Source organism: Bombina bombina, chromosome 6 (genome assembly GCF_027579735.1).
Source record: "Bombina bombina isolate aBomBom1 chromosome 6, aBomBom1.pri, whole genome shotgun sequence".
NCBI classification, from domain to species: domain Eukaryota; kingdom Metazoa; phylum Chordata; class Amphibia; order Anura; family Bombinatoridae; genus Bombina; species Bombina bombina.
The window spans coordinates 1,154,140,630-1,154,153,772 of NC_069504.1; the positions used below are offsets into that span (position 1 = coordinate 1,154,140,630).

Consider the following 13,143-nt stretch of genomic DNA (forward strand, 5'->3'; position numbering starts at 1 on the left):
GCTAATACTGTGTCATGGGCAGTGCCCCTGCAGATAATGGCTGTGCCCTGCAGCGCCTGCTAATACTGTGTCATGGGCAGTGCCCCTGCAGATAATGGCTGTGCCCTGTATCGCCTGCTAATACTGTGTCATGGGCAGTGCCCCTGCAGATAATGGCTGTGCCCTGCATCGCCTGCTAATACTGTGTCATAGGCAGTGCCCCTGCAGATAATGGCTGTGCCCTGTATCGCCTGCTAATACTGTGTCATGGGCAGTGCCCCTGCAGATAATGGCTGTGCCCTGTATCGCCTGCTAATACTGTGTCATTGGCAGTGCCCCTGCAGATAATGGCTGTGCCCTGTATCGCCTGCTAATACTGTGTCATGGGCAGTGCCCCTGCAGATGGCTGTGCCCTGCAGCACCTCCCTATCCTGTGCCATGGGCAGTGCCCCTGCAGATGACTGTGTCCTGCAGTGCCTGCCAATACCGTGCCGTGGGCAGTGCAACTGTGCCATGCAGTGCCTAGCTATATTGTGCCATGGGTAGTGCCCCTGCAGATTATGGTTGTGCCCTGCAGCGCCTCCCTATCCTGTGCCATGGGCAGTGCCCCTGCAGATTATGGTTGTGACCTGCAGCGCCTCCCTATCCTGTGCCATGGGCAGTGCCCCTGCAGATTATGGTTGTGCCCTGCAGCGCCTCCCTATCCTGTGCCATGGGCAGTGCCCCTGCAGATTATGGTTGTGCCCTGCAGCGCCTCCCTATCCTGTGCCATGGCCAGTGCCCCTGCAGATTATGGTTGTGCCCTGCAGCCCCTCCCTATCCTGTGCCGTGGGCAGTGCCCCTACAGATTACGGTTGTGCCCTGCAGCGCCTCCCTATCCTGTGCCTTGGGCAGTGCCCCTGCAGATTATGGTTGTGCCCTGCAGCGCCTCCCTATCCTGTGCCGTGGGCAGTGCCCCTGCAGATGACGACTGTGCCCTGCAGCGCCTCCCTATCCTGTGCCGTGGGCAGTGCCCTTGCAGATGACGGCTGTGCCCTGCTGATCTGGATTCATGACATAGTGATGCTGGGCGTGCAGCTATCAGATGTGCAGATCTCAGCACCAGATATAAATTCCTAGCAGGTTGTAAATGCTCCTCCTTAAGTGACGGCACAGAAAGTAAACATTGTATTCTGGCTCAAGGGTCAGCTCCACAGCTTGTGAGAAACTATCACCTCGTGAGAATGAACTGGTAAGAAACAAGCCGAGGATATGTTATATGCTCCTTGTGCTATATGCTCCTCGTGTTATATGCTCCTTGTGTTATATGCTCCTTGTGTTATATGCTCCTTGTGTTATAGCTGTGAGAGGTTATATGCTCCTTGTGTTATAGCTGTGAGAGGTTATATGCTCCTTGTGCTATATGCTCCTCGTTTTATATGCTCCTTGTGTTATAGCTGTGAGAGGTTATATGCTCCTTGTGTTATAGCTGTGAGAGGTTATATGCTCCTTGTGTTATAGCTGTGAGAGGTTATATGCTCCTTGTGTTATAGCTGTGAGAGGTTATATGCTCCTTGTGTTATAGCTGTGAGAGGTTATACGCTCCTTGTGCTATATGCTCCCTGTTTTATAGCTGTGAGGGGTTATATGCTCCTTGTGCTATAGCTGAGAGAGGTTATATGCTCCTTGTGTTATAGCTGTAAGGGGTTATATGCTCCTTGTGTTATAGCTGTGAGGGGTTATATGCTCCTTGTGTTATATTCTCCTCGTGCTATATGCTCCTTGTGTTATATGCTCCTTGTGTTATAGCTGTGAGGGGTTATATGCTCCTTGTGCTATATGCTCCTTGTGTTATATGCTCCTTGTGTTATATGCTCCTTGTGTTATATGCTCCTTGTGTTATAGCTGTGAGAGGTTATATGCTCCTTGTGCTATATGCTCCTTGTGTTATAGCTGTGAGAGGTTATATGCTCCTTGTGTTATATGCTCCTTGTGTTATAGCTGTGAGAGGTTATATGCTCCTTGTGCTATATGCTCCTCGTGTTATATGCGCCTTGTGTTATAGCTGTGAGAGGTTATATGCTCATTGTGTTATATGTTCCTCGTGTTATAGCTGTGAGGTTATATGCTCCTTGTGTTATAGCTGTGAGAGGTTATATGCTCCTTGTGTTATAGCTGTGAGGTTATATGCTCCTTGTGTTATTGCTGTGAGGTTATATGCTCCTTGTGTTATAGCTGTGAGAGGTTATATGCTCCTTGTGTTATAGCTGTGAGAGGTTATATGCTCCTTGTGTTATAGCTGTGAGAGGTTATATGCTCCTTGTGTTACAGCTGTGAGAGGTTATATGCTCCTTGTGTTATAGCTGTGAGAGGTTATATGCTCCTTGTGTTATAGCTGTGAGAGGTTATATGCTCCTTGTGCTATAGCTGTGAGAGGTTATATGCTCCTTGTGTTATAGCTGTGAGAGGTTATATGCTCCTTGTGCTATAACTGTGAGAGGTTATATGCTCCTTGTGTTATAGCTGTGAGAGGTTATATGCTCCTTGTGTTATAGCTGTGAGAGGTTATATGCTCCTTGTGTTATAGCTGTGAGGGGTTATATGCTCCTTGTGTTATTGCTGGGAGAGGTTATATGCTCCTTGTGTTATAGCTGTAAGAGGTTATATGCTCCTTGTGTTATAGCTGTGAGAGGTTATATGCTCCTTGTGTTATAGCTGTGAGAGGTTATATGCTCCTTGTGTTATAGCTGTAAGAGGTTATATGCTCCTTGTGTTATAGCTGTGAGAGGTTATATGCTCCTTGTGTTATAGCTGTGAGAGGTTATATGCTCCTTGTGTTATAGCTGTGAGAGATTATATGCTCCTTGTGTTATAGCTGTGAGAGGTTATATGCTCCCTGTGTTATAGCTGTGAGAGGTTATATGCTCCTTGTGTTATAGCTGTGAGAGATTATATGCTCCTTGTGTTATAGCTGTGAGAGGTTATATGTTCCCTGTGTTATAGCTGTGAGAGGTTATATGTTCCCTGTGTTATAGCTGTGAGAGGTTATATGCTCCTTGTGTTATAGCTGTGAGAGATTATATGCTCCTTGTGTTATAGCTGTGAGAGGTTATATGCTCCTTGTGTTATAGCTGTGAGGGGTTATATGCTCCTTGTGTTATAGCTGTGAGAGGTTATATGCTCCTTGTGCTATAGCTGTGAGAGGTTATATGCTCCTTGTGTTATAGCTGTGAGAGGTTATATGCTCCTTGTGTTATAGCTGTGAGAGGTTATATGCTCCTTGTGCTATAGCTGTGAGGGGTTATATGCTCCTTGTGTTATAGCTGTAAGGGGTTATATGCTCCTTGTGTTATAGCTGTAAGGGATTATATGCTCCTTGTGTTATAGCTGTGAGAGGTTATATGCTCCTTGTGCTATAGCTGTGAGGGGTTATATGCTCCTTGTGTTATAGCTGTGAGAGGTTATATGCTCCTTGTGCTATAGCTGTGAGAGGTTATATGCTCCTTGTGTTATAGCTGTGAGAGGTTATATGCTCCTTGTGTTATAGCTGTGAGAGGTTATATGCTCCTTGTGTTATAGCTGTGAGAGGTTATATGCTCCTTGTGTTATAGCTGTGAGAGGTTATATGCTCCTTGTGTTATAGCTGTGAGAGGTTATATGCTCCTTGTGTTATAGCTGTGAGGGGTTATATGCTCCTTGTGTTATAGCTGTGAGAGATTATATGCTCCTTGTGTTATAGCTGTGAGAGGTTATATGCTCCTTGTGTTATAGCTGTGAGAGGTTATATGCTCCTTGTGTTATAGCTGTGAGAGGTTATATGCTCCTTGTGCTATAGCTGTGAGGGGTTATATGCTCCTTGTGCTATAGCTGTGAGAGGTTATATGCTCCTTGTGTTATAGCTGTGAGAGATTATATGCTCCTTGTGTTATAGCTGTGAGAGGTTATATGCTCCTTGTGTTATAGCTGTGAGAGGTTATATGCTCCTTGTGTTATAGCTGTGAGAGGTTATATGCTCCTTGTGTTATAGCTGTGAGGGGTTATATGCTCCTTGTGTTATAGCTGTGAGGGGTTATATGCTCCTTGTGTTATAGTTGTGAGAGGTTATATGCTCCTTGTGTTATAGCTGTGAGAGGTTATATGCTCCTTGTGTTATAGCTGTGAGAGGTTATATGCTCCTTGTGTTATAGCTGTGAGAGGTTATATGCTCCTTGTGTTATAGCTGTGAGGGGTTATTTGCTCCTTGTGCTATAGCTGTGAGGGGTTATATGCTCCTTGTGCTATAGCTGTGAGAGGTTATATGCTCCTTGTGCTATACCTGTGAGGGGTTATATGCTCCTTGTGCTATAGCTGTGAGGGGTTATATGCTCCTTGTGTTATAGCTGTGAGAGGTTATATGCTCCTTGTGTTATAGTTGTGAGAGGTTATATGCTCCTTGTGTTATAGCTGTGAGGGGTTATATGCTCCTTGTGTTATAGCTGTGAGAGGTTATATGCTCCTTGTGTTATAGCTGTGAGAGGTTATATGCTCCTTGTGTTATAGCTGTGAGAGGTTATATGCTCCTTGTGTTATAGCTGTGAGAGGTTATATGCTCCTTGTGTTATAGCTGTGAGAGGTTATATGCTCCTTGTGCTATAGCTGTGAGAGGTTATATGCTCCTTGTGTTATAGCTGTGAGAGGTTATATGCTCCTTGTGTTATAGCTGTGAGAGGTTATATGCTCCTTGTGTTATAGCTGTGAGAGGTTATATGCTCCTTGTGTTATAGCTGTGAGAGGTTATATGCTCTTGTGTTATTGCTGTGAGAGGTTATATGCTCCTTGTGTTATAGCTGTGAGGGGTTATATGCTCCTTGTGTTATAGCTGTGAGAGGTTATATGCTCCTTGTGTTATAGCTGTGAGAGGTTATATGCTCCTTGTGTTATAGCTGTGAGAGGTTATATGCTCCTTGTGTTATAGCTGTGAGAGGTTATATGCTCCTTGTGTTATAGCTGTGAGAGGTTATATGCTCCTTGTGTTATAGCTGTGAGGGTTATATGCTCCTTGTGTTATAGCTGTGAGAGGTTATATGCTCCTTGTGTTTATAGCTGTGAGGGTTATATGCTCCTTGTGTTATAGCTTGTGAGGGGTTATATGCTCCTTGTGTTATAGCTGTGAGAGGTTATATGCTCCTTGTGTTATAGCTGTGAGAGGTTATCTTTGCTCCTTGTGTTATAGCTGTGAGGGGTTATATGCTCCTTGTGTTATAGCTGTGAGAGGTTATATGCTCCTTGTGTATAGCTGTGAGAGGTTATATGCTCCTTGTGTTATAGCTGTGAGAAGGTTATATGCTCCTTGTGTTATAGCTGTGAGGGGTTATATGCTCCCTTGTGTTATAGCTGTGAGAGATTATATGCTCCTTGTGTTATAGCTATGAGAGGTATATGCTCCTTGTGATATAGCTGTGAGAGGTTATATGCTCCTTGTGTTATAGCTGTGAGAGGTTATATGCTCCTTGTGCATATAGCTGTGAGAGGGTTTTATGCTCCTTGTGCTATACGCTGTGAGAGGTATAGCTCCTTGTGTTTATAGCGTGAGGGGTTATATGCTCCTTGTGTTATAGCTGTGAGAGGTTATATGCTCCTTGTGTTATAGCTGTGAGGGGTTATATGCTCCTTGTGTTATAGCTGTGAGAGGTTATATGCTCCTTGTGCTATAGCTGTGAGAGGTTATATGCTCCTTGTGTTATAGCTGTGAGAGGTTATATGCTCCTTGTGTTATAGCTGTGAGAGGTTATATGCTCCTTGTGTTATAGCTGTGAGAGGTTATATGCTCCTTGTGGTATAGCTGTGAGAGGTTATATGCTCCTTGTGTTATAGCTGTGAGAGGTTATATTCTCCTTGTGTTATAGCTGTGAGGGGTTATTTGCTCCTTGTGTTATAGCTGTGAGGAGATTATATGCTCCTTGTGTTATAGCTGTGAGAGGTTATATGCTCCTTGTGTTATAGCTGTGAGAGGGGTTATATGCTCCTTGTGCTATAGCTGTGAGAGGGTTATATGCTCCTTGTGCTATAGCTGTGTGAGGGTTTTATATGCTCCTTGTGCTATAGCTGTGAGAGGTTATATGCTCCTTGTGTCTATAGCTGTGAGAGGTTATATGCTCCTTGTGTTATAGCTGTGAGAGGTTATATGCTCCTTGTGTTATAGCTGTGAGAGGTTATATGCTCCTTGTGTTATAGCTGTGAGAGGTTATATGCTCCTTGTGTTATAGCTGTGAGGGGTTATATGCTCCTTGTGTTATAGCTGTGAGGGGTTATATGCTCCTTGTGTTATAGTTGTGAGAGGTTATATGCTCCTTGTGTTATAGCTGTGAGAGGTTATATGCTCCTTGTGTTATAGCTGTGAGAGGTTATATGCTCCTTGTGTTATAGCTGTGAGAGGTTATATGCTCCTTGTGTTATAGCTGTGAGGGGTTATTTGCTCCTTGTGCTATAGCTGTGAGGGGTTATATGCTCCTTGTGCTATAGCTGTGAGAGGTTATATGCTCCTTGTGCTATAGCTGTGAGGGGTTATATGCTCCTTGTGGTATAGCTGTGAGTGTTATATGCTCCTTGTGTTATAGCTGTGAGAGGTTATATGCTCCTTGTGTTATAGCTGTGAGAGGTTATATGCTCCTTGTGTTATAGCTGTGAGGGGTTATATGCTCCTTGTGTTATAGCTGTGAGAGGTTATATGCTCCTTGTGTTATAGCTGTGAGAGGTTATATGCTCCTTGTGTTATAGCTGTGAGAGGTTATATGCTCCTTGTGTTATAGATGTGAGGGTTATATGCTCCTTGTGTTATAGCTGTGAGGGTTATATGCTCCTTGTGTTATAGCTGTGAGTGGTTATATGCTCCTTGTGTTATAGCTGTGAGAGGTTATATGCTCCTTGTGTTATAGCTGTGAGAGGTTATATGCTCCTTGTGCTATATGCTCCTTGTGTTATAGCTGTGAGAGGTTATATGCTCCTTGTGTTATAGCTGTGAGGGGTTATATGCTCCTTGTGTTATAGCTGTGAGAGGTTATATGCTCCTTGTGTTATAGCTGTGAGGGGTTATATGCTCCTTGTGTTATAGCTGTGAGAGGTTATATGCTCCTTGTGTTATAGCTGTGAGGGGTTATATGCTCCTTGTGTTATAGCTGTGAGAGATTATATGCTCCTTGTGTTATAGCTGTGAGAGGTTATATGCTCCTTGTGTTATAGCTGTGAGAGGTTATATGCTCCTTGTGTTATAGCTGTGAGAGGTTATATGCTCCTTGTGCTATAGCTGTGAGGGGTTATATGCTCCTTGTGCTATAGCTGTGAGAGGTTATATGCTCCTTGTGTTATAGCTGTAAGGGATTATATGCTCCTTGTGTTATAGCTGTGAGAGGTTATATGCTCCTTGTGTTATAGCTGTGAGAGGTTATATGCTCCTTGTGTTATAGCTGTGAGAGGTTATATGCTCCTTGTGTTATAGCTGTGAGGGGTTATATGCTCCTTGTGTTATAGCTGTGAGGGGTTATATGCTCCTTGTGTTATAGTTGTGAGAGGTTATATGCTCCTTGTGTTATAGCTGTGAGAGGTTATATGCTCCTTGTGTTATAGCTGTGAGAGGTTATATGCTCCTTGTGTTATAGCTGTGAGAGGTTATATGCTCCTTGTGTTATAGCTGTGAGGGGTTATTTGCTCCTTGTGCTATAGCTGTGAGGGGTTATATGCTCCTTGTGCTATAGCTGTGAGAGGTTATATGCTCCTTGTGCTATACCTGTGAGGGGTTATATGCTCCTTGTGCTATAGCTGTGAGGGGTTATATGCTCCTTGTGTTATAGCTGTGAGAGGTTATATGCTCCTTGTGTTATAGTTGTGAGAGGTTATATGCTCCTTGTGTTATAGCTGTGAGGGGTTATATGCTCCTTGTGTTATAGCTGTGAGAGGTTATATGCTCCTTTTGTTATAGCTGTGAGAGGTTATATGCTCCTTGTGTTATAGCTGTGAGAGGTTATATGCTCCTTGTGTTATAGATGTGAGGGGTTATATGCTCCTTGTGTTATAGCTGTGAGGTTATATGCTCCTTGTGTTATAGCTGTGAGAGGTAATATGCTCCTAGTGTTATAGCTGTGAGGGGTTATATGCTCCTTGTGTTATAGCTGTGAGAGGTTATATGCTCCTTGTGCTATAGCTGTGAGAGGTTATATGCTCCTTGTGTTATAGCTGTGAGAGGTTATATGCTCCTTGTGTTATAGCTGTGAGGGTTATATGCTCCTTGTGTTATAGCTGTGAGAGGGTTATATGCTCCTTGTGCTATAGCTGTGAGAGGTTATATGCTCCTTGTGTTATAGCTGTGAGAGGTTATATGCTCCTTGTGTTATAGCTGTGAGAGGTTATATGCTCCTTGTGTTATAGCTGTGAGAGGTTATATGCTCCTTGTGTTATAGCTGTGAGGGGTTATATGCTCCTTGTGTTATAGCTGTGAGAGGTTATATGCTCCTTGTGCTATAGCTGTGAGAGGTTATATGCTCCTTGTGCTATAGCTGTGAGAGGTTATATGCTCCTTGTGCTATAGCTGTGAGAGGTTATATGCTCCTTGTGCTATAGCTGTGAGAGGTTATATGCTCCTTGTGCTATAGCTGTGAGAGGTTATATGCTCCTTGTGTTATAGCTGTGAGGGGTTATATGCTCCTTGTGTTATAGCTGTAAGAGGTTATATGCTCCTTGTGTTACAGCTGTGAGAGGTTATATGCTCCTTGTGTTATAGCTGTGAGAGGTTATATGCTCCTTGTGTTATTGCTGTGAGAGGTTATATGCTCCTTGTGTTATAGCTGTGAGAGATTATATGCTCCTTGTGTTATAGCTGTGAGGGGTTATATGCTCCTTGTGCTATAGCTGTGAGAGGTTATATGCTCCTTGTGTTATAGCTGTGAGAGGTTATATGCTCCTTGTGTTACAGCTGTGAGGGGTTATATGCTCCTTGTGTTATAGCTGTGAGAGGTTATATGCTCCTTGTGTTATAGCTGTGAGGGGTTATATGCTCCTTGTGTTATAGCTGTGAGGGGTTATATGCTCCTTGTGCTATAGCTGTGAGAGGTTATATGCTCCTTGTGTTATAGCTGTGAGAGATTATATGCTCCTTGTGTTATAGCTGTGAGGGGTTATATGCTCCTTGTGTTATAGCTGTAAGGGTTTATATGCTCCTTGTGTTATAGCTGTGAGAGGTTATATGCTCCTTGTGCTATAGCTGTGAGGGGTTATATGCTCCTTGTGTTATAGCTGTGAGAGGTTATATGCTCCTTGTGCTATAGCTGTAAGGGGTTATATGCTCCTTGTTCTATAGCTGTGAGAGGTTATATGCTCCTTGTGCTATAGCTGTGAGGGGTTATATGCTCCTTGTGCTATAGCTGTGAGAGGTTATATGCTCCTTGTGTTATTGCTGTGAGGGGTTATATGCTCCTTGTGTTATAGCTGTGAGGGATTATATGCTCCTTGTTCTATAGCTGTGAGGGGTTATATGCTCCTTGTGTTATAGCTGTGAGAGGTTATATGCTCCTTGTGTTATAGCTTTGAGAGGCTATATGCTCCTTGTGTTATAGCTGTGAGGGGTTATATGCTCCTTGTGCTATAGCTGTGAGAGGTTATATGCTCCTTGTGTTATTGCTGTGAGGGGTTATATGCTCCTTGTGTTATAGCTGTGAGGGATTATATGCTCCTTGTTCTATAGCTGTGAGGGGTTATATGCTCCTTGTGCTATAGCTGTGAGAGGTTATATGCTCCTTGTGCTATAGCTGTGAGGGGTTATATGCTCCTTGTGCTATAGCTGTGAGAGGTTATATGCTCCTTGTGTTATTGCTGTGAGGGGTTATATGCTCCTTGTGTTATAGCTGTGAGGGATTATATGCTCCTTGTTCTATAGCTGTGAGGGGTTATATGCTTGTTACAGAAGCATTAGTTATTTTGTTGTGAAGAGCTTATTTCCCAGCAGCAATGCCTGAACCAGCAAGCCAGCGCCTAAGAAGGGCTCCAAGAAAACCGTAACAAGTATCATTTCATAAAGAGTTAACTTTTTTCAGCTTTTAGAAACTATTGTCTAAATACAAGTTTGCTGGCCTCAGCTCTAAGTTCAGTGATAAACAATCCCATTGTCTAATCACCTCTGGAGCCAGACTGCTAATTGATAAGATGAACTTGTAAACTTGTTATCTTAAGTACTGTAATCCTATTGTGGCCTGTCAAAGGACAGTGCTCTCTATCTAAATGTGTGATGGGGGATTTTGTGCTCCCCCCCCCCCCATTGGGAGTGCCCTGTGTGCATGTAACCTTAATAAAAAGCAGGCTGGGCATCCCAGTCCTGAGTTCTTGTTTGACCCTCAATCGCAGCGTTGACTCGTTTTTGTGGGCAGAAGGGTATCCTAGCTGTACTGCAGCTAAGGGGGATTATTCTACATTTGCGAGACTCATATAGAATACTATGGAAAGCAGCTTCTCCCCTCTTTAGCAATAGGGATCCAGGCTACTAAGCGGTCCATCTCTCAGCGAGACTAAGGGTAACCGTAACAATGCTCCTTGTGCTATAGCTGTGAGGGGTTATATGCTCCTTGTGCTATAGCTGTGAGAGGTTATATGCTCCTTGTGTTATAGCTGTGAGAGGTTATATGCTCCTTGTGCTATAGCTGTGAGGGGTTATATGCTCCTTGTTCTATAGCTGTGAGAGGTTATATGCTCCTTGTGTTATAGCTGTGAGAGGTTATATGCTCCTTGTGTTATAGCTGTGAGAGGTTATATGCTCCGTGTGTTATAGCTGTGAGAGGTTATATGCTCCTTGTGTTATAGCTGTGAGAGGTTATATGCTCCTTGTGTTATAGCTGTGAGAGGTTATATGCTCCTTGTGTTATAGCTGTGAGAGGTTATATGCTCCTTGTGTTATAGCTGTGAGTGGTTATATGCTCCTTGTGTTATAGCTGTGAGAGGTTATATGCTCCTTGTGTTATAGCTGTGAGTGGTTATATGCTCCTTGTGTTATAGCTGTGAGGGGTTATATGCTCCTTGTGTTATAGCTGTGAGAGGTTATATGCTCCTTGTGTTATAGCTGTGAGAGGTTATATGCTCCTTGTGCTATAGCTGTGAGGGGTTAAATGCTCCTTGTGTTATAGCTGTGAGAGGTTATATGCTCCTTGTGTTATAGCGTTAAGGGGTTATATGCTCCTTGTGTTATAGCTGTGAGGGGTTATATGCTCCTTGTGTTATAGCTGTGAGAGGTTTTATGCTCCTTGTGTTATAGCTGTGAGAGGTTATATGCTCCTTGTGTTATAGCTGTGAGAGGTTATATGCTCCTTGTGTTATAGCTGTGAGAGGTTATATGCTCCTTGTGTTATAGCTGTGAGTGGTTATATGCTCCTTGTGTTATAGCTGTGAGAGGTTATATGCTCCTTGTGTTATAGCTGTGAGTGGTTATATGCTCCTTGTGTTATAGCTGTGAGGGGTTATATGCTCCTTGTGTTATAGCTGTGAGGGGTTATATGCTCCTTGTGTTATAGCTGTGAGGGGTTTTATGCTCCTTGTGTTATAGCTGTGAGAGGTTATATGCTCCTTGTGTTATAGCTGTGAGAGGTTATATGCTCCTTGTGTTATAGCTGTGAGGGGTTTTATGCTCCTTGTGTTATAGCTGTGAGAGGTTATATGCTCCTTGTGTTATAGCTGTGAGAGGTTATATGCTCCTTGTGTTATAGCTGTGAGAGGTTATATGCTCCTTGTGTTATAGCTGTGAGGGGTTATATGCTCCTTGTGTTATAGCTGTGAGAGGTTATATGCTCCTTGCGTTATAGCTGTGAGGGGTTATATGCTCCTTGCGCTATAGCTGTGAGGGGTTATATGCTCCTTGTGTTATAGCTGTGAGAGGTTATATGCTCCTTGTGTTATAGCTGTGAGGGGTTATATGCTCCTTGCGCTATAGCTGTGAGGGGTTAAATGCTCCTTGTGTTATAGCTGTGAGAGGTTATATGCTCCTTGTGCTATAGCTGTGAGAGGCTAAATGCTCCTTGTGTTATAGCTGTGAGGGGTTATATGCTCCTTGTGCTATAGCTGTGAGAGGCTATATGCTCCTTGTGTTATAGCTGTGAGGGTTATATGCTCCTTGTGCTATAGTTGTAAGTGGTTATATGCTCCTTGTGTTATAGCTGTGAGAGGTTATATGCTCCTTGTGTTATAGCTGTGAGGGGTTATATGCTCCTTGTGCTATAGCTGTGAGAGGCTATATGCTCCTTGTGCTATAGCTGTGAGAGGTTATATGCTCCTTGTGTTATAGCTGTGAGAGGTTATATGCTCCTTGTGCTATAGCTGTGAGGGATTATATGCTCCTTGTGTTATAGCTGTGAGGGGTTATATGCTCCTTGTGTTATAGCTGTGAGAGGTTATATGCTCCTTGTGTTATACCTGTGAGGGATTATATGCTCCTTGTGTTATAGCTGTGAGGGGTTATATGCTCCTTGTGCTATAGCTGTGAGAGGTTATATGCTCCTTGTGTTATACCTGTGAGGGGTTATATGCTCCTTGTGTTATAGCTGTGAGGGGTTATATGCTCCTTGTGTTATAGCTGTGAGAGGTTATATGCTCCTTGTGTTGTAGCTGTGAGGGGTTATATGCTCCTTGTGTTATAGCTGTGAGGGGTTATATGCTCCTTGTGTTATAGCTGTGAGAGGTTATATGCTCCTTGTGCTATAGCTGTGAGAGGTTATATGCTCCTTGTGCTATAGCTGTGAGGGGTTATATGCTCCTTGTGTTATAGCTGTGAGAGGTTATATGCTCCTTGTGCTATAGCTGTGAGAGGCTATATGCTCCTTGTGTTATAGTTGTGAGAGGTTATATGCTCCTTGTGTTATAGCTGTGAGAGGTTATATGTTCCCTGTGTTATAGCTGTGAGAGGTTATATGCTCCTTGTGTTATAGCTGTGAGAGGTTATATGCTCCTTGTGTTATAGCTGTGAGAGGTTATATGCTCCTTGTGTTATAGCTGTGAGAGGTTTTATGCTCCTTGTGTTATAGCTGTGAGGGGTTATATGCTCCTTGTGTTATAGCTGTGAGAGGTTTTATGCTCCTTGTGTTATAGCTGTGAGAGGTTATATGCTCCTTGTGTTATAGTTGTGAGGGGTTATATGCTCCTTGTGCTATAGCTGTGAGAGGTTATATGCTCCTTGTGTTA

At 43.4% G+C, this 13,143-nt stretch overlaps 1 protein-coding gene across 1 annotated transcript in view; it reads left to right on the top strand.

Moving 5' to 3' along the window:
• Positions 1-1,135: 1,135 nt before the first annotated feature.
• Positions 1,136-13,143, top strand: part of EPS8 (epidermal growth factor receptor pathway substrate 8) — a 782,257-nt gene continuing 770,249 nt past the window's right edge. Inside the window, exon 1 of the mRNA XM_053719136.1 lies at positions 1,136-1,210. Coding sequence (XP_053575111.1) covers positions 1,203-1,210 — 8 coding nt within the window. The 5' untranslated portion in view covers positions 1,136-1,202. The remainder of the gene's footprint in view (positions 1,211-13,143) is intronic.